This window comes from Lepus europaeus, chromosome 4 (genome assembly GCF_033115175.1).
Source record: "Lepus europaeus isolate LE1 chromosome 4, mLepTim1.pri, whole genome shotgun sequence".
Taxonomy (NCBI): Eukaryota; Metazoa; Chordata; class Mammalia; order Lagomorpha; family Leporidae; genus Lepus; species Lepus europaeus.
The window spans coordinates 124,059,871-124,080,943 of record NC_084830.1 but is presented as its reverse complement, the minus strand read 5'-3'; the positions used below and the strand labels follow the sequence as shown (position 1 = coordinate 124,080,943).

The window sequence follows — 21,073 nt, the reverse complement described above, 5'->3', positions numbered from 1 at the left end:
GGAACTGAGACCACCACAGTGAACAACATAGTCAAAAATACACCCCTCAAAAATTACAATTTAAAGCAAGCTATATGTAAGTAAATTTTTTTTTAATCCCAGATCAAAACTAAGTGAAGCCTGCCATTAAAACTCTTCCAGTAAGTGATAGTCTTGGGACATGGTTATTAAACAGGACTTGGCATTTCTTCAAGCCTGAAAATGTGCTGATGGAATTAAAAACCTGTCGGATGCTGAGGCAGCTGGAAAATCAGAGTGGGAAATAACCCTTTCTTAAAATCAACATAACACCAGTGGGCAGCCCTCGTCCCACAGGGGCCAGCAGGAAAGTCTCCGCACTCAGGATTTTGCAGACTTGCTGGTGTGTGGCCCAGCACCAGTGGGAAGGCCAGTGAGGGGCGCTGGTCCCTGCCCTGCGTTGGTCTTAGGAGAACTGTGGTTCTATCCATGCGATGCCTTTAAGTTCAGAGGCGCTGTGGCCCTCTGCCACTTCCAGATAAGGGAAACCTCAGTGAAGCTGTGGCCCTCTCCCTCTGAGGCCTTCACCCCTTATGGGGACACGGGCAGGACAGGGGTCTCTAGGACTCGAGGGGAACACAGATCTCTTGCCCCACCCCCAACTTGGCAAGCATCTCCTCTTTACCGCGCTGTGCTTCCCAGCACATGCCATGTCCAGTTGGTGAGTTGTGCCTTCTGTAATTGATAGGAAACCCCATCACTCTTAGGCTGCCTCTGCTTCTCACTGTCTCTAATCCAAGTAATACAAAGCCTGGGGATGCGCTGGAAATGGTGACAAAAGGGTCAGGGCCAGTATCAGACTTACAAGGAAAGGAACAAATTAATATTTCAGCCTATTGTCCTGGCGCTCTGGAATTTCTGTATTTCTTCTATGCTCAGCTCACAGGAAACTGTCTATTGCAACAACGAAGCATCCCATCTGGCCAGCTAAAGGAGGAAATGTGAATGCCCCAATCTCAGGCCAGCCCGGAGGGAAGGTTGCCAGACTACACACACCTCTGCTCCTGACCCCTGTCTCTCCCGCAGGTCCGATCTCTGCTGCAAGATCATACACAGGGAGGCCTTAATTGAGACAACACAGGCATAGGATTTTGCTCGTGTATTTTCTTAAAGTTTTTTTTAAGTGTTTTTTCTTTTTTTAAATATTTTATTTATTTATTTGATAGGTATAGTTAAAGACTGTGAGAGGGAAAGACAGAGAGAAATGTCTTCCATCCATTGGTTTACTCTCCAAATGGCTGCAACGGCCAGGGCTGCGCCGATCCGAAGCCAGAAGCCAGGTGCTTCCTCCTGGTCTCCCATGCAGGTGCAGGGCCCAAGCACTTGGGCCATCCTCCACTGCACTCCCGGGCCACAGCAGAGAGCTGGTCTGGAAGAGAAGCAGCCGGGACTAAAAACAGCGCCCATGTGGGATGCCGGCACTGCAGGTGGAGGATTAACCTACTGTGCCACGGTGCTGGCCCGTTTTAAATATTTATTTTATTTTATTTGAAAGGCAGAGTTACAGAGAGGCAGAAAGAAAGAGAAAGAGAAGAAGAGAGAGAGAGAGCTTCTGTCTGCTCATTCACTCCCCAAATGGCCTCAGTGACTGAAGCTGCACAGATCCGAAGCCAGGTCTCCCATGTGAGTGCAGGGGCCCAAGAACTTAGGCCATCTTCTACTGCTTTCCTAGGTGGTAGCAGAGAGCTGGATCAGAAGTGGAGCAGCCAGGACTCGAACCAGTGCTCATATGGGATGTTAGTACCACACAGGTAGCGGCTTTACCTGCTACACCACAGCACCTGCTGCCTGCTCATGTATTTTTTAAAACTGTCATTCTAAATGAGCCCCTACTGCGTGTCAGGCTCAAGGTAGGGAACTGGTAATGCTTCAGAGAAAAGGGCTGCCTTTTCCTCATTCGAATTACATCGAGAGCCTGGCCCCCACTACTGTCTCTGGTAATGGACTTCAGTGCCAGGCTGCACAGTGCTTCCTCACTGAAAACCAGTTGTCTACTAGAATCCTCATGCTTGCTTTAAAGGAAATTGAATTTTCACCATTTGAGGAGTCAAAAAAAAAAAAAAAAAAAAAAAAAAACATTGTCTGTCTCTCACTGCTTACTTTGGAAGTGATTCCTGGCCTGGCCTCCTAAATGCCTCTTTTACATCTTATTAGAAAGTCATGCTTGAGAAATGATCTAAAATTCCTATCTTAATAATCACAAAAGTTTCTATGCAGTTGAAGGTGCAGCTCTTTTAAGTAACATTGTTTTCAAAGTATTTGTTCGAAAGGTATAAAAGAGATTTTCTTTTAAAAAATGATTTGTTTTATTTATTTGAAATGTAGAGATCGAGAAGAGACGTCTTACATCCATTGGTTCACTCCCCAAATGGCCACAATGGCCAGTGCTGTGCCAGTCCAAAGCCAGGAGTCAGGAGCTTCTTCCTGGTCTCCCACATGATGCAGGGGCCCAAGCACTTGTGCGTTCCTAGGTGCATTAGCACGTAGCTGGTTCAGAACTGGAGCAGTGAGGACCCAAAGCCGTGCCCGTAGGGGATGTTGGTACCCCAGGCCATGGCTTAGCTCACTGGGTCACAGTGCTGGCCCCAAAGGAGATTTTCTAAATGGGAACAGACTTAGCCGGATACTTCATATTCTATGCTGCTTCATACTTTGGAAACAGAGATGAATAAGAGACCATCACACTATTGGGAGACCATTCCCACAGACCTAGAAGCCCAGAAAGGGGCTAGAAAGCTGAAGCTAAGGATGTGTAAGGATGGAGAGAATACTATAAGTGGAAGAAGTGCTAGAGGCCTTGGCAGGTTTGTGATGAGCTTGGAGCCACGAGAGGTATACAAGCAAAGAGGCAGGGGAGCTGACGAGCAGATTAACTTTGTGCATCTGAGACTGGTCACATGTGTCCCTCCATCGCAGTCCGTCTCAGACACTTAGAAACTCTCTCACAGGACAGGGCTCACAGGAGCTTTCCCATTGTGTGACTGCCCTGGCACCCAGGACACCATGATGTACACACGAGACTATCCAAAAATAGCAGATGATTTCTTCTGATTGTGCTCCTAAGGATGGAGACAATTGGATTGTAAAATTCAAAAATCTCCAGACCCTGGGAACGTGGCCTAAAGGAGTCGATAAGAACACATGGCATCTGTCTTTGGATATTGGGTGGGTCTACATATTGAATGCAGTTTGCAAATAAGTTGAATTGAAAGTGACATTAAGGGGCTGGCACTGTGGCGCAGCGGGTTAAAGCCCTGGTCTGAAGCACCAGCATCCCATATGGGGGCCGGTTGTAGTCCCGGCAGCTCCTCTTCCAGTCCAGCTCTCTGCTGTGGCCTGGGAAAGCAGTAGAGGATGGCCCAAGTCCTTGGGCCCCTGGACCCACATGGGAGACCTGGAAGAAGCTCCTGGCTCCTAGCTTCAGATAGACACAGCTTGGTCTTTACAGCCTTCTGGGGAGTGAACCAGCAGATGGAAGACCTCTCTCTGTGTCTCTACCTCTCTCTGTAACTGATAAATCTTAAAAAAATAAAAAATAAAAAAAAGTGACAGAGATCCAGCAAATTCAATCAGGATATTAGTTTAGCATTTATTGAAGACTGGATTAGGGTAACGACAGAGTTGGTAGTCTGACTTAGAAGATAGGGGTGGAAATTAGGGGTCTGCCATTAGCAGGCTGTGTGAGTTTGAGCAACAAATTTGCTGACTTCTAAAGTAAGGGAAATAATTATCTCATGAGGTCAGTGGAAAGATGACATGAGATAATAAAGCACTTAGTACATGACACCCTGAGTACACTCGTGATAAATGTTGATTTGTAAAATAAAGCAATGAAGAGGCCTTTATTTTCCTTTTGTTACATACATTTTCCAATACATTTGGTATTTATAGAAAATTAGAAAATACAGATAAGCACAGAGAAGGAAATAGAAAACATTTATAATGCAGACACACAAAACTATTAAATATTACCATTTAAATTCATTTCCCTCTACAATTTTTTGCCTATAAAATTTCCTCTGGAATTTTCCCTGTTATGCCCACATGACTATATGGGTATATATGTATCCTTGTGTGTATATATAGTTAAGTAAAAAGGAGCTTATGTCTTTCTTGAACTGATAGATTCAGTCAAGGATTCAGCATATCTGCCTGTATTCCCGAGTGCTCCTGTATGGAGTCAGGGATTCAGCGTGAGTGTCTGCCTGTATTCCCGAGTGCTCCTGTATTAAGAGCTGCATAGGATTCCAGGCTAGTGGATTCTGTCATTGTTTCAAGAGGCAACTTTTAGACAGTTTGTATATTTTTATTTGCTCTCTATTACCTAACATGATGATAACTCTGCACCCAAGTACTCTGACATATATATGACTATTTCCTTATGATAAAGTCCAGGAGGTATCATGATATTTTTTAGTATCCATAAAGAAGATGGGAGAAAGCTTAAAAAGTGCAAAGTATAGTAATGAGCGCATAGGAAGTCATCAATCAGTGCTAAGGCTGGGCAGTCTGTGTGTGCAGTGTGAGACGGGAAATAGATTCCCTTTGCGAATGGATTTCTAATGACTCTAAAAGTTCATAAACTTCATGGAAGACTCATGTTGATTAAAAAACAGTGCCTGAACTTTAAAATTGTTTGCCACCCCAATAAACTTAGTTTTCAAGGCCAGCATTGTGACACAGCACATTAAGCTGTTGCCTCAACACCAGCATCCCTTATGAGTACCAATTCCAGTCCCTGGAGATCCACTTCCAATTCATCTCCCTCCTAATGCACCTGGGAAAGCAGTGGAAGGTGGTCCAAGTATTTGAGCCACTGCCACCCACATGAGAGAGCAGGATGAAGTTTCTGGCTCCTGATTTCATCCTGGCCCAGCTGTGGTGGCCATTTGAGGAGTGAACCACTAGATATAAAATAACTCTCTCGGGGTCTCCCTGTCTATCTCTCTGTCTCTATCTCTATAGCTCTGTCTTTCAAATAAATCTAAAAAAGTAAAAAAATAAATAAAATACAAACTTACTTTTTAACTCAAGCACCTTGTCCCAGACTTGTAAATTCCCTCAACTAATTTTGAAAGAGTATTTAGGAGTTTTTATTTGTTTTGTGAATACACATGTTAAAAGCAAGCCAGCAAACAGACAAACAAAAACTAGTTTGGTTTATGGCCGTCAGGCTCCATGTGAGTTTCCATGAAAAGATCTGCCTCTGGGAGAAGGAGGGTGATGAGGAATGACATTAAAGAGGGCTGGTCTGCCCGTGTCTTCCAGGGAGGGTTTCAGGGCACAGTTGCTGTTTGTTTCCTCTCAGCTGCAAGAATCTACCTGCTGCTGGTGAGACCCTATCATGCCTTCTAGCATTCTTCTCCCAGTCCAGGGCAGATGCCCTACTCTTGGGCCCTTGGGGCAGAACTGCACGCACAGTGCCACAAATAGAAATGTCCAGATGGCATGCTAGCCCCGAGGGAGCTCTGGCGACCTGCAAGAACTGTTTTGATCCCCAGGCTGAAGGGCTTTTATGAAGGGGGTAGGGAATGCAAGCTAGGGTCTGGGGCAGGGAATGCCATTTCTCGTTGGTCATTCAACTCCCCCATGTGGTATCTGCATGAAATGCATTGAGGTACAACAGCACACTGGCACAGCCAGAGAGAAGAGCTGCCTGAGTCTGAGAAGGCAAGGTCCATGAAGTAGGTGGGTGGAGACTGCATTGTGTGAAAGTAATACCATCAGTGGATGGTGTTAGCAGACATAAAAGGTCTGTTCCCCTGGAGTGTTGTCATATAATCAGCCCCCAGCAGGAGTTACTTAAAGGAAGCTTCATTTACATGTGAAAAGCAGAGGAGACAGGAGGAAAATAAAATTCCTTAAAGACACCACCTCCAGGGCACTATATTGTGGAGCAGCAGGTTAAGCCACTGTTTGCAATGTTGGCATCCTATATTGGAGTGCCAGTTCAAGTCCTGGCTCCTCTGCTTCCACTCCAGCTCCTTGCTATATATATGCCTGGGAAATCAGCGGGAGGTGGCCCAAGTACTTGGTCCATGTCACCCATGTGGAAAATCCAGATGGATTTCCAGGTTCCTGGGTAAATCCTGGTCTGACTGTTGTGGCCATTTGGATAGTGAATCAGCTAATGGAAGATCTCTTTCTCTCTCTCTCTGACACTCTGCCTTTCAAATAAATGAAATAAATGTTAAGAAAAAAAGCCTCCAGAGAAGCATTTTTCCATATTTTGTTATTGCAAGGATGGAAAGAGTGTCCAGGATATAGAAAAGGGGGAGCATAAGGGTCCTTGATACAATGCAAACATCCTCAGAACAGCAAGCACATGCGGTGGAAGGCTTTGGATTCTCAGCCTCTATTCCTGCACCCCATTTGTCTCAGTCCTGCACTCCTGGTTAGAAGGGTGGCCTGTGAGAAGAGAGGCCTAGCATAGCCAGGGCTTCCACTTTTCATCAGAAGCTAGAAAGCTGGAACTTTCAGCCAGAATGTATGTGTGACATGTATATTACTTGAAGTGTTACCGGAGAAAGCAAGGATCCCTGTCTTCGTGCAAGAAAGAATTCAGGCGTGAGACAGAGTAGCGGAAAGCAACATAGCAAGGTTTATTAGGGTGGGGACATCCGTAAGAATGGATGGGCACCTCTCCATATAGGACCTGAGAGAGTGCCCAGTCGCTCAGACTTGGGGAGAGCGGAGTTACATGGTTGAATGGAGAGAATACACCTGGGCAGGCCAGGCGGGCGGCTCAGCAGAGAGGCAGAGGGCTGAACGCATAGTCTGGTTGAGGCCAGGGGTTTTTAAGGGGATGGGTCTTGTCTTCCCACATCTTCTCCTCCTGGAATAAAGGACTTTTTGGATGTAAATACTAAAAATTCCTTTCTGAGTTTTCCCCCTGAAGTCGTCAGACAGGAGGAAGCCTGGGTCACCTGAGTTAGAAGAAGGATGGGCAGGACTCCCTGGAAGATCATGATGGGGCAGGATGTTTGAAGTACAGATACTGGGCTGTACCTGGAAGGTTATCAGGTAGAAGGGGCAGGACCCCCACCTGTAAGGTTATGGGGTAGAAGGGGCAGGGCAGGATGTTTCAAGTGCAGATACTGGGCTGTACCTGGAAGGTTATGGGGATAACTTTGAGATGCAGATGCTGGCCCTACATGTCAATTCCTTAGGCCTTTGTTGCACACACATAAGCTCATTTCTGACTTCCTACCTAACAGAAGGAAATGAAATACAGTGAAATACAGACAGAATCTGGAGCTCTTTGAATGTGTTTTTGTTTTGTAGATTTGACTGTGATGCCTTAAGAATCATTTACAGTTCTATAAAATTGAATTTTACAAAAGTAGTCATGAAAAACTAAAAATAAAAAAAAAAATGAACCAGTCGAACCTCATTGGAAATCAGGTTGGTGGCACAACCACAAACAATGGCACTATTTCAAGTGACTGAAATATAGTGATTTGACTCTACTTTTCTATTAGGATATATTTCAGAATTTTCAATGATGATAGATTTTACATTGATTTATTAATCATAATGCTAGTTTGCAGGTGGTGGCATTGTTATTCTGAAACAGTTTCATATTATTGTTGAGTTAAATAAGAGATCATGTTGATATTATTGAAAACAGTTATTTGGAGTATGGGAGAAATGTGAAAACATTGTATTACCCTTGGGGTTAAATGAAAAGCTCTAAGCCCTGATTTTGAATTAGACTTTCGTGTGAAATTGTAGTGTATTTTACTTTAAAAATAAGAAAATTTCGTTTTCTAGCTACCCACAGAAACAAAGTTTAATCCAGTAGCGCTGGACATGTAAAACTCCAAGCCTGTGATCTTTAGACAGCAGTTCCTGATCAAATGAAGAAGGGAAGCTTGTTAGAAATGGCTGATTCCAGGCCATGTGCAATATAACCTGGCATGGCCTACCAACCAGAAGCGAGCAGGCCACCAAAGGCTCACTCAGTCACGTTAAGGAGAGTCAGGAGGCAACTTACTGAGCTTCCTCTTGACCAAAGGAAGGAAAATTAGAAAATCAGTAGAAATGCTAACTGTGCTAGAATGAAATAAACACAAAAGTTCACTGTTTGGAAGATATTAGGTAACTAATTCAGTGTTTAAAAGAAAAGTAGATGAGGAAGGGGCAAAGTCAGGGTATGTCAAGTTCCCGTCATTGAGGTTAAGCAAATGGTTGATAAAATGAAATTTGTCTTGATATTATATCTCAGCTGATAAATAAAGAATAAATAGAATTAGGATATCAAAATTTGAAACCCCTAGTGAAATCATGGACCCTCAATCATCAATGGCTGATATTATTACAGCAGAAGTTGTGTCCCCAACTCATCTCAGAACCCACGAATAGCTTACATTACGTAGCAAAGAGGAACGAATGTGGCAGATGGAATTATAGCTGCTCTTCAAGTAATTTTTGTGAAGATCTATTTATTTGAAAGACAGGGATAGAGGGAGAGATTTTCCATCCCTTGGTTCATACTCCAAATGGCCCTAACAACCAGAGCTGGGCCAAGCCAGAGCCAGGAGCCTGGAACTCCATCTAGTTTTCCCACGTCGGTGGAATGGGCCCCACACTTGGGCAATCTTCTTTAAGACACAAACGAAGTGGTTTAAAGGAACACGGATTGTTGATGCTATAGTTCCATGTGTTAGAGTCATGATCCAGGACTCAACTGGCTGCAGTTTCAGTGTCAGGGGCTGTGATGTTTCTAGATGCTCCAGCAGAGGATCCATTTGGGTTTTTTTTTGTTGTTGTTTTGTTTTTCTCCTTTTGAGAAATTCACCACATTCTGACACTCACAAAACTTTTCATCTTCCAAGTCAGGAATGGCTGATTGAATTTCTCTCATATTCAATTAGCCTGGCACTGACTCTCCTGCATACCTCTACCATTTTTCAGAACCATGGTGATTACATGGCATGTTGGGATTATCCAGCATAATCACACTGTTTAAATGACTTGATGATGGGTCAGTGTTTTGACATAGGTCAAGCCACTGCCTGTGATACCAGCATCCCTTGTGGGCACTGTTTGAAGTGCCAGGTGCTCTACTTCCAATCCAGCTCCCTGCTAACCCACCTGGGGAGGTAGAAGATAATAGCCTAAGCACTTAGATCCCTGCCACTTGCGTGGAAGACCAAGATGGTATTCCTAGCTCCTGGTTTGGTGCACTTGCTGTGGCCATTTGAAGAGTGAACCAATGGCTGGAAGAACTTTCCTCCCTCTCTCCCTCTCTCCCTCTCCCTCCCTCCTTCCCTCCCTCTCCCTCACCATCTCCCTCTCCCTCTGTATGAGTCTGCCTTATAAATAAACAGGAGTTCTTTTTTATCAAGGGGTGTGTTGGGGGGCAGGGAGGTAGCTAGATGTTAGAAAGAAACTCACTTGGGAAATAAGAAATGACCTGGTATTTTATGTGATTTTTGAAAAGAGGATGTTTCACTGTAACCCGGAGAGTCAGTCCTCCCCCAGCTTCCCTCACTTCCTGCCTCCTTTCTTCCTACACTACCAGTGAGGAGATTCTCCACCATCTGTGCATGTGAATGACTAGGGGGCATTCTGGGTTGCTTGGAATAGAATTTCCTCAGAATGAGTGAGCAAAAAGGATAATATACATAATTGCATCAAACAATGCCCCCTAGTAGTTTATGTGTTCGTTTGATCTCTACTTCATTCTGCATCCCTCATAAAAGGCAATAAGTATTTTTTAATTTTTGATAGCCCAAGGTATTTTGAAATTTTGGCTAATCACATTTTCCCTGTTATCTCTGTGTCTCTGTTTCAGGATGGAATGGGGAACCTGAGAATCACAGAAAAAGGCCTAAAGTTAGAAGGAGATTCAGAATTCTTACAACCTCTCTACGCCAAAGAAATCCAGTCCCGACCAGTAAGTGTGTGCTAAGAGAATAAGGAGTTACTGTTGCTCTGGGATCTATATATAGGGAAGTTTATCAGCTAAGTTAAAGAGTGGGACTGGGGGCTGTCACAGGTAATAAGATGAATTTACATTCCAATCTGAAGCCTTGAGTATAATCACAGCTGAGGCGCAAAGCCAGCAATATGACATCTCTGAACTTCCTTCCTGTCCTGCCCAACAGCAGGTGACAACACCTGCAAACCAGCTGTAAAGATTGTGGTGCATGAGATAAGACAGTAGATATAGAAAGACCTTAAAAACTAGACAAATGCAAGATAATATTGCTCTCATTTTTAATTGCGGAGGGTCTTGAAGCCATATTGGGGAAAAATGCTAAATAAAACTAGCACTGTTTTTCACTGGAATTTGGACTGTGTGGCTGATGTTTGATTTCATTCAGTTTCAGTAACCATACTCTGAAATGGGGTTCAAATAATTACCGTGCAGTGATGTGTTCTAGCCACATTTCTGTTTTGTATGAATACTGATTGTCTAAATTAATTCACAGACTGACCCACTGGGGTGGGGCCTATTGGTGCTTCCATTTTACAGATTAAGGAATCAGAACTTAAAGTAGTACCGTGACCAAAGCCACATCCTTACCAGGTAGCAGGACAAGGAGTCCGTCTGCAGAAATCTAGCTCTAGAGCCATCCTAATAACTACGGTGTCCTCCCTAAGTTGCTGCTTTCATTCCTATTTTTTTATTTTTATCAAGAAAGGAGTGATTCCTATGTAGCTTGCTTTAATTAACTAGACCTTTTCCAGTAACTTTTCACTTTGGGCATTTTAGGTTGAGGGCTGGTGCTTAATGGTTTTATTGCTGGTCTAGGGTAAGGTGATGGAATTTGCAGCTTGAAAAGGTTGCCAGTGTTTGTGCTCTGCCTAGGTTGGTCTGTCTTCACCTGCAAGCAAGGAGTAACATGAGAGTTCCCCAAAGCATCATTAGCATTGTGTGCATTAATTAGTGTAATTAATGAAGTTCAACCACCTGCTGCGGTGGTAGTTTTATCTGAAACTGTGTTAAAGTGATCTCAGCTACTGAACTGTCAGTGAGTTCACTTCTTGTTTGCTGGGTGAGAGAAAAGGATCCAGAATGTTAAACTCATCGAAAATAAATTATTTCAGCCAGACAATGATTATTTATAAAATTTAACTGGAGCCCATCTCACATTGGCTTGAGCAGGTAAAGTACCAAAAATAAAGTAAATATACTCACTGTCAGTGAAGAGCCTATTCCCTAAAAGGAGCCATAAGGTAAGCCTATAATGAGGAGGGTCAAGTGACAATTTCTGAACAGGACAGTCAGTTGAAAATTTGAAGACACATTGTTGAGCCAGGCTTTTGCTACTGTGACACATGCATCCTGTATGTCCCTGAGTTTGAGTTCTGGCTCTGCTTCTGATCCAGCTTCGTGCTGATATGTACCCTGGGATTCAGCAGGTGATGATTTCTCGTGTTCTTGGGTCCCTGCCGCCTACGTGGAGGACCTCTATTGAATTCCAGGCTTGTGGCTTTGGCCTGGCCCAACTTCAGTTTTTATGGGCATTTTGGGAATGTATCAGCAGATGGGAAACATGCTCTCTTTCTCTTCATTTATTTATATTAAATATAAATTAAGGGGAAAAAAAAGTTGTTATATGAGTTGCTTCAGATCTGTATTTAGTTCTCCCAAACTGGCAAGTTGGTTGGTTAAGCTGGTTAGTTATACTTTACATTGCCTATCACATCTCCGTTAATTATTTAACTCACTAGTTCAGGTTGGCCATTTTCCTCTAATGGTGCATTCAAACCTTTTCTGTAAAGGGTCAGAGAGTAAATACATGAAGGCCTTACTTGTGTAGCTCTTTAAGAACATAAAACCAATTTTTGCTTAGGGCCCAAGCCAAAAAGAGGCCATAGGCTGTAATCTGCCAACCACTTTAATCTTTATTAGTGATGTTTCCACAAATAAAAGAGCACTTCAGAACATACATGGAAAAGGTAGATAAAAGTTTACTTTGATAGAAGAAGTTAAGGAATCCATCCATAGTTTTTTCATCATATACGTCTTCCATGAACTTTTTGAGAAGCACATATGCTGACTAAATTGTATGTGGTACACATAGTGGGTTTTAAGGTACTGGGTAGAAGAGTTGAATAGCTATTAAATAATTCATCATGACATTAATTTTCATGGTCTAGAATTAGAGTCACGGAAAGGAACTGAGAAGTGTGTTTTGGGAGACCTGGAGCAGGGTATGTTGTGTACACATCACTTCAGCAAGTCTGGGAGCCAGCTTCTCTGAAAATTGATGGGCTGCTCATCTGAACTTAGAAATACATGTGATTGAGGCTTAAAAAGCAGTGGCAGTTTCAAAACTTCAAAATTGAAGAGTCAGTGCATTAAAATCAGTGCTTTCAAATCATTGTTTTGTGAAAATAAAAAGTGTTAGAATTCACCATTTTCCAATGTTTTTAAACATTTCAAATAACAACACTTTATAGCTTTTTGTATTCCTGATAAAATGGATATCTCCTAACTTCAGAGAAAGATACTGAGATATACAGACATGAGACCTGTCAGTACGTCCTGGGAGCTGCACCTGAAATGTGTGACATCATTCAGCCATTCTTCTTCATCAGGTGTCAGGTTGTAGTTCCAGTCTGCAGCCTCTCTCGTCTTGCTGCTGCGGTATCCTCTTGACTCTCTTCTTCCTTTCACTCAGCCTCATCACCTAAATTGTAGGCAAACTTGTATTTAAAATGCCATGTCTCCCCACCCCTTTGAAAGGGGTGCTCTGTTGACTTCCCATCTGAAATAAAATCCACAGTCCTCATCAAGCCTCTGTGATCACTTACCAGATGCTTTCCATGGAGGGCGCCTTCTGTTCCCCCTGCTATCAACTCAGACTCACTGTTCAGAAAGTCAATCCACTCACTCGAACACGCATGAAGAGCACATTGGGTTTTCCCCCTTAACATTGTCATTATTGGACATCATTCACGTTTTAAAATATGTGCTTGAAAGATCAAGAAATTGTCCGGATTTTCCCTATGAAAATTCCTCATTTCTGTTGTTTGCTTAAGTGTAATATGTATTCAGTGTGTTCATAATGTTTAATAAATTAAGTACAAAAACTGAAAGTTTCCCTTAAATATACATCAAAGAGAAAAGCACCACTTGCACATTAATATGGCTTTTCAGACATTTTCTGTGCTTGCATATTCTTCATTTTTTAAAAGATTTATTTATTTGAAAGAGTTACACAGAGAGAGGAGAGGCAGAGAGAGAGAGAGAGAGGGAGGTCGGTCGGTCTTCCATCTGGTGGTTCACTCCCCAGTTGGTAGCAATGGCTGGAGCTGAGCCAATCTGAAGCCAGGAGCCAGGAGCTTCCTCTGGGTCTCCCACGCGGGTGCAGGAGCCCAACGACTTGGGCCATCTTCTACTGCTTTCCCAGGCCACAGCAGAGAGCTGGATGGGAAGTGGAGCAGCCGGGTCTTGAATCAGTGCCCATATGGGATGCCGGTGCTTCAGGCCAGGGCGTTAACCCACTGCAGCACAGTGCCGGCCCCTTGCATATTTTTCAATAAACCCATACTTTCCTACTATTACTATCTTTTTCCTCCAAATAGGATATTAATTGTAAATTTTCTGTATGTATCTGTATCTTGGATCTTTTTTTCTCCAGGCAATATACAGTGAACCAAACACATATTTCTAATGTACCATTTGAAAAGTTGGGAAACATTTGTGTACATGTGTAACCATCACCACAATCAGGAGAACAAATGTATTCACCACCTCTGAGGATTTGTCCTGCACATTATCACTGCTTCCATCCCACCATATCCACCCTACCTCGCCTACTCCTGCGCTTATGCAGCCACTCACCTGCTTTCTGTACCATGCATTACTTTCTACTTGTTAGAACTTTATATAAGTGGAATTATCTATTATGTGCTTTAAGTAATTTGTCTGTGTCAGTTTATCAAGATCATTTTTAAACCATCTATGTAATATCTAACCTAAAGAACAATAAGATTTTTTTTGGCCTGCAGTTGGGCTGTGTGTTGTTGTGCAGGGAGAGATAGTAGAAGGTTGTTCAGGGCACAGACCTTTAATATTTCCCTTTTCAATACCAGCACAGCACAGAGAAGGGAATAGATAGTAGCATAGTAGGTAAAGCAGCAAAAGTGGAATTAATTTCCCTCTGAGTTGTCACAGAAAGTGAAGTCAACTATATTAGTGTAAAAAAAGGTGAGTGAAGTAACAAGTTAGCAGATGATGGCTTAATCTTCGATGCTCCCTTTCCCTCAAACACACCTGCCAAATTTAACAGGGTAGCTTAGCAAATGAAGTGGGAGGAATGACTGTTGGAGAACAGCTGTAATTGCCAAATGATAACCTCATGTGACACTCACATGATTGTACGTGGCTTATGCAGCTACTTTGTGCTGTCATCTTCAGCTCACTACCTTGTTTTGGTCTAATTTTTATTTTTTGATGTTTCTAAAAGTTGTTTGTAGATCACCTCTGGAAGACTCCTTTGTATTAGCTGCACTGTCGTGTCTTCACAGATCATAACTACTTCTTCTATTTCACAAAGCATTTCCTTCTGCTTTTCCCACTGGAAAAGGTGAGCATCCAGTTGAACAAGATGAGTCAGCCAGTCTAAGTGAGGATAAATAATGAAGCAACACTTGACTTCATTTTAGCTTTGTGTTTCACTGATCTGAAAGGAATTGAGATTGGTTAAGCAATCTTCACAATGTTCAATACTGTATCTGATTTCATTATTTAAGGTTGCAACCCTGGTAAAGTCACTACAAATTGATCAGTGTGGTAGCAGTCACTTAGGAAGAAAAATTAAAGAGAAAATGTTCATCTTTATCAAAATTTTCTTCTGTGCCTGAGTGAAAGCCCCAGTATCTTCTAGCTTCAGCCACATGGATGCATAGGTGCTAACTGGTCAAGGATCATGCTGCTCAGAAAATAGATTGAGAAAGAGGCAAATACTGCATTAAGTATTCTTTCATGATGTTCAAAGAGAGCCAATGTTAGCAATACCACTTGGATGCATTAACAATAAATTTTAATGCCATAAATCTTTGTATTTGAATCATTATGTCAGTGCTATTAAACGCATTGTAAGTTGGCAAATACAGCTATAGACTTTTAGTAGGAACTACTGAATGATTGAGTATCAAAGATACCTTTATTCATAAAGATTTCTAATGAGAGGCTTCATACCTTGCTTCTCAGAATGCTGAAATTAGTTGATACTTTTGCATAACTTAAGGTGTAGTGGCAAGAGATAAGAATAGAGCTTATTGAGTACCTTCTATGTTCCAGACCAAAAGCAGGGAACATTGCTCAGTGAATTAACTCAAAAACTATACTTGAGGGTGGAGATACGGCCATAGCCTATTGCTCTTCCCATTATTCAACAAAAGAGAGTAGTAAGGAAAATTGGACGAGGGATCAAAACATTAACTTACATTTGGATAATGAAGTAGAAAACTATTATGTAGGTCTTGAGGCTGCTTATGCCTTTTAAATTATTTTACCCTAATAAAACATTTGAAGATGTATTCACCTACCAAAATTGACATGTAAATATGAAATAATAACTAAATGAGATTCTTAGAGGTACCCTGTACATAGACAGAATTAAACCATGGTTAAGCACATGTATTATATTGTTGGTTTTGGGTGGCAACTGGTTCTACCCTGTGCCAGATGATTACTTTTTGGGCAATTTCACTTTGTCTTAGCAATACAACTGCGATAATATGAATGCCCGGATCATGAGTAAATGAGATCATGCCAAGAACACATAGCTGGATGTGAAGTGGGTGTCCAAAAATGGTTACTGCATCCCCACTCCTTTCTGATGATAATGATGACACTGATGATAATGATGGCGATGACAATTGTAATTTTCACTATCATCACCACCACCACCACCACCACCTATCCCAATCTCATCTAATATTTGAACTCCCTCTAAACAACATTATCTGTGAACCTCTGCTTAAATATCTGTTTAATGAGAAACACTCTACCTCTAAGGAAACCCTTTTCATATTCATTAGCTTTCAGTTGAAATTTTTTTTTTTCATGGCAGTAATCTCTTCCAATATTCACCTCAGTTTTCTCTCATTCTTCTTAAGATTTGTTTCTAGGTGTGGCATCTGATGCTGTTGGCACAGCTTTTCAGAAAATAAAATTATCTTGATAGTGCTCATGTATATCAAATCCCTTAAAAACATTTACTCCCTTTGATCTCGGGATACTTTTCATCATTTTATAACATAGTAAAGGCAAAATAAAATAGTTAAGGTCCAAGTATACACAAACCTATGCTATACCAAGGACTCCCTAAGTATTGGTTCATGTTAAGTCTGAATCCATATATAAAATGGTGTGTGAGGGCATCTAATTTGTCAACATTTCTGAAGGCTCAAAAACAAATGCATACTCTTTGAAACTCTGAACTAGTAGTCCTCACTGTGAATTTTTACTCTGGGATCCGTCAACTCTGTTCTGTGGAAGAGTGAACTTTTTAAAATCCCATTTTGATTTTGGTATGAAATCAGTTGAGATTTTTTTTTCCATTAACTTTAATTAGCAACATGGGCTGGAGGTGGGAGGCATTAAGAACTTAATTAAACTAGTCTCTTCATTTAATGGTTGAGGCCCTGAAACTCTGCCAAGTTGCACCCAGTTAACATCACAAGGAGATCCCTGCCTGCAGGATCCTTCACTGTGACAGCACTGTTCAGATGGGATTCAATTTTCTCATGGCACCCTGATCCATATGCTGCCCTAATGCATACCTCATGATTTCCTTCTCACAAGGAATAACTGACTAAATTCATGTGGAGTCCCTAAGAGGATTATAAAAAGAAAAAAAGAAAAAGCACTAAGAAAAGGAAACTGGACACAACAGTGGATAATGCAACAAACTTGATCTTAATTATGACTGAACTGATCACCGAGATGTTATTCACTACTTGACACATTTCTTGTAGGAGTTAAGTGGTACAATAAAAGTGTTTACCTTATAAACTATTAGGTGAGCTGATAAAGTTTTATAATAGCAGTTAGACATGAATCTAACCTGCAGATACAGTATTATTATTAAAATGAAGAATTTTAATTTACTTTTGTTTCTAGTATTTAAAAATTTGAAAATTTCATTTTTTTTTTAAATCTACATTTTGTCATTGTCAGGAGAAATGGAAAATCTCACAGAGCCATCCCCCAGGTCTGGAGCTAAATAGCAGCAAATGGGACATTTGTTCTCCAGTTTGCCGTTCTCCACTAGTCACAGTTGGACCGTCTTTAACAGCTTAGCTCATTTATAATATGGGTCCCTGAAGTCTCCTGCAGGTGAAGCCCATGGTTTTTCCAACTGTGAATTTATGGATCTCATACAAAAGTCAGGAAGTTGATTTCTTAATATCCATGGTAATTCTTCATCCATTGTTTTTTTTTTAAAGATTTATTTATTTATTTATTTGAAAGTCAGAGTTACACAGAGAGAGGAGAGGCAGAGAGAGAGAAAGAGAGGTCTTCCATCTGATGGTTCACTCCCAATTGGCACCAACGGCTGGAGCTGCACAGATCTGAAGCCAGGAGCTTCTTCTGGGTCTCCCACATGGGTGCAGAGGCCCAAGGACTTGGGCCATCTTCCATTGCTTTCCTAGGCCATAGCAGAGAGTGGATTGGAAGTGGAGCAGCTTGGTCTTGAACCAGTGTCCATATGGGATGCCGGCACTTCAGCCAGGGTGTTAACCCACTCTGCCACAGCACTGGCCCCCATCCATTGTTCTTGTTTCAGCCTCCTTTCTCTGTCTTGTGGTCCATTTCTCCTGGTAATATGGCTCCTGAGAGATTGCACCACCCCACTTTACTGAGGTACAGTTGACAAACAAAAGTTGTATATATTTAAGGTATACAAGTTTAATTATGTTTTGATAAACCTATATACTGTGAAATGACTACCATAAGCTAATTAGCATATCCATCTCCTCACATAATTACTTTTTTATGTAATTATGTGGTGAGAATACTTAATAAAGCTACTCTCTCAGCAGATTAAAGTATGCACTATATCACTAATAACTGTAGCATCCATTTTGTACTTCTGGGCACTGGAACGTCTCATCCTAGAAGTGAAAAAGTGTGCCCTTCACCAATTTCACTGTATTTCACCGCCCCCCTTCGTTGCTACACTTTCACTCAGTGTTTCTATGTGTGCAACATTTTTAGATTCTACATAAAACTGAAATCTTGGATTTCTTGTATTTCTGTGCCTAGTTTATTTCTCTTGGCATAAAGTCTTAAAGGTTCATCACCAGTGAACAGGGATTCCTTAACTTTGAAAGACTTAGTGTTCCACTAGGTATTTTCTTTATCCATTTTCTTTATCCATTTATCTGTCAATGGCACACTTAGATTGATTCTGTAATATTGAGAATAATACTATAGTGAATATGGGAATACAGACATCTCTTGGATATAGGGATTTCATTTCTACTGGATATCATATACCCAGAAGTGGGATTGAGTATTAAATGATATTTTTCTTTTTAAGTCTTTTGAGGAACTGCTATACAGTGATGTCAGTAAGGTCTATACAGACTTAGATGCCACCTAACAGTATTTCCTTATCTCCACATCTTGCCAGCATGTCCCATGTCCAATTTGTATCTTTTGTAATTGCCATCCTAACAAGAATGAGATGGTATAGGGTTGTGATTTTGATTTGCATTTCCCTGATGATTGCTGTTATTGATCTCCTTTTCATAAACTTGCTATCCATTTATATACCTTTTGGTAAAAATATTTATTTATATTATTTTCCCTTTTTTTACAAAATATTTATTTGAAAGGCAGAGTTATAGAGAGGCAGAGGCAGAGAGAGAGAGGGGGAGAGAGAGGGAGGGAGAGAGAGAGGTCTTATCTGCTGGTTCAATACCCAGTTGGCCTCAGCAGCCAGAGCTGGACTAGGAGGTTCTTCCAGCTCTCACATGTGGGTGCAGAGGCCCAAGCGCTTGGGCCATCTTCCACTGCTTTCCCAGGCTACAGCAGAGAGCTGGATCAGAAGTGGAGTAGCTGGGAATCAAACAGTTGTGCGTATGGGACGCCAGCACTACAGGCAGCAGCTGTACCTGCTACGTCACAGCACTGGCCCCTTAATTGCCCTTTTTTAAATGAAAGGATTTTTGTTTTTATTTTTTGGAGTTTTGGAGTTAACTTCTTTCTTTTTTTAAAGACTTATTTTATTTATTTGAAAGACAGAGTTACAGAGTGAGGTAGAGACAGAGAGAGAGGTCTTTGATCCGCTGGTTCACTCCCCAATTAGCTGCAATGGCCAGAGCTGAGCCATTCCAAAGCCAGGAGCTGGAAGCTTCTTTTGGGTCTCCCACATGGGTGCAGGGGTCCAAGGGCTTGGGCCATCTTCTACTGCTTTCTCAGGCCATAGCAGAGAGTAGGATCAGAAGAGGAGCAGCCGGGACTAGAACTGGTGCCCATGTGGGATGTCAGCACTTCAGGCCAGGGTTTTAACCCACTACACCACAGCTTGCTTGCTTCCTTCCTTCCCTCTCTCTCTATATATAGATATAGATATAGATATAGATATAGATATATAGACAGACTTGTGTGCCTTCCTTATTTTGGTTATTAGCTCCTTAACAAATACTGTGTGGTTTGCAAATATTTCTCCCATTCCATGAGCTGCCTTTTCATCCTATTGATTGCTCTGTAGACACTTTTTACTTTGATAGAGTCCTACTTGTTTATCTTTGCTTTGCTCGCCAGGGCTTTTCACATCATGCACATAAAATTATTGCCAACATTGATGTTGTAGAACCTTTCCTTATTTTTTTTTCTAGTAGTTTTATGGGTTCAGGTCTGTGAAAAACTTGTTCATTTATTTTTGAGTTTTTTGTATATGTGGTATGGATATTCAGGTTTCCCAGCACCATTTACTGTATTTGTTGGAGAGTATCACTTCTCATCTTGAGTTCCTGGTACCTGTTCCTGGTACATGTTGAAGATTGGCCATATATGTGTGAATGTATCTTTGGGCTTTCTCTTCATTCCCGTTGGTATAGGTATCTGACCTTATGTTGGTAGCCCATTGTTTTGACCACTATAGAGAGACTTGTAACAGAATTTGAGATCAGTAAATGTGATGTTTTAGTTGGTTGGTTTTGAAATTCTTAGGAAGCTCAACGGCAATGGGTGGAAATCTTAGAGTCTCTGGAAGCTGATACTATAACCCACCACAGCCTTTTCTCTCTCTGACTTTCCCACAATCTTTTGTTTTATTCCTTGAATGACTAAGCAACGTGAGCTGGAGAAGGAGGAAAACAGAGACAACAAATAGATATTTGAATTCTGCAGGCTGTGTGTAAGGGGAAAAAAGCTGAAAAACAGAATCAATGCAGGATGGCTGGCATGCACACACGTTGTCTGACGAGGCCCCTCTGACCGTAGACAGTTCAGTTGCAGTGGGCAGAGGTGTGCCTTTGATTAGTTTAGAAGCCAGACGAAGGCTGTGGGAGCTTCTCCTCAGTAAGCAAAACAGCTTCAACTCCCAGCTGAACATATTGTGCACAAAACAGTATTTTCTATGCCACTTGCATGGAGCATGAGCATCTTTCTGTCTTTAATTAAGAAGTTAACTGGACCATGAAGTATTGCCCGAGTAAATAGAAGTGATTTGTACCAAGTCAAGGGGCTTCATTAGGCATCTTTGCATTTCTTTGCTGACACATAAATTAAGGATATTATTAAAAATTATAAGGGTCATCTATAAGCCCATCTGTACTGTGAAGCCAACTCCCATTCCCCACATGTATTTGTTTACATGTTGTAATTTAGTGTGGACAATAGTGTGAACCAGCTGCTAACCTGTTTTTATACAGACACAAACTTGGAATCAATCGACAATACGATAGTTTGTTTATCCTGGAAAACAGAGGTAGTTTTTTTTTTTTTTTTAAAGCTTTTGGTTACAATAGGATTAAAGTAGGAGAAATTGAATGTATGCTTTTCTTGAATGAAGTTCATACTAGAAATGTAAGTTATTAAAGGCATTGGTCAGATATCAGTTATAACTGTCAG

The 21,073-nt window shown here is 41.5% G+C and overlaps 1 protein-coding gene across 4 annotated transcripts in view; it reads left to right on the top strand.

The window, feature by feature from the left end:
* Positions 1–21,073, top strand: part of SGCD (sarcoglycan delta) — a 443,968-nt gene that overhangs the window by 200,577 nt on the left and 222,318 nt on the right. For all 4 annotated transcript variants that reach the window (XM_062188784.1, XM_062188781.1, XM_062188782.1 and 1 more), the window contains exon 3: positions 9,818–9,919. In XM_062188784.1, the coding sequence (XP_062044768.1) occupies positions 9,818–9,919 (102 nt within the window). The remainder of the gene's footprint in view (positions 1–9,817; positions 9,920–21,073) is intronic.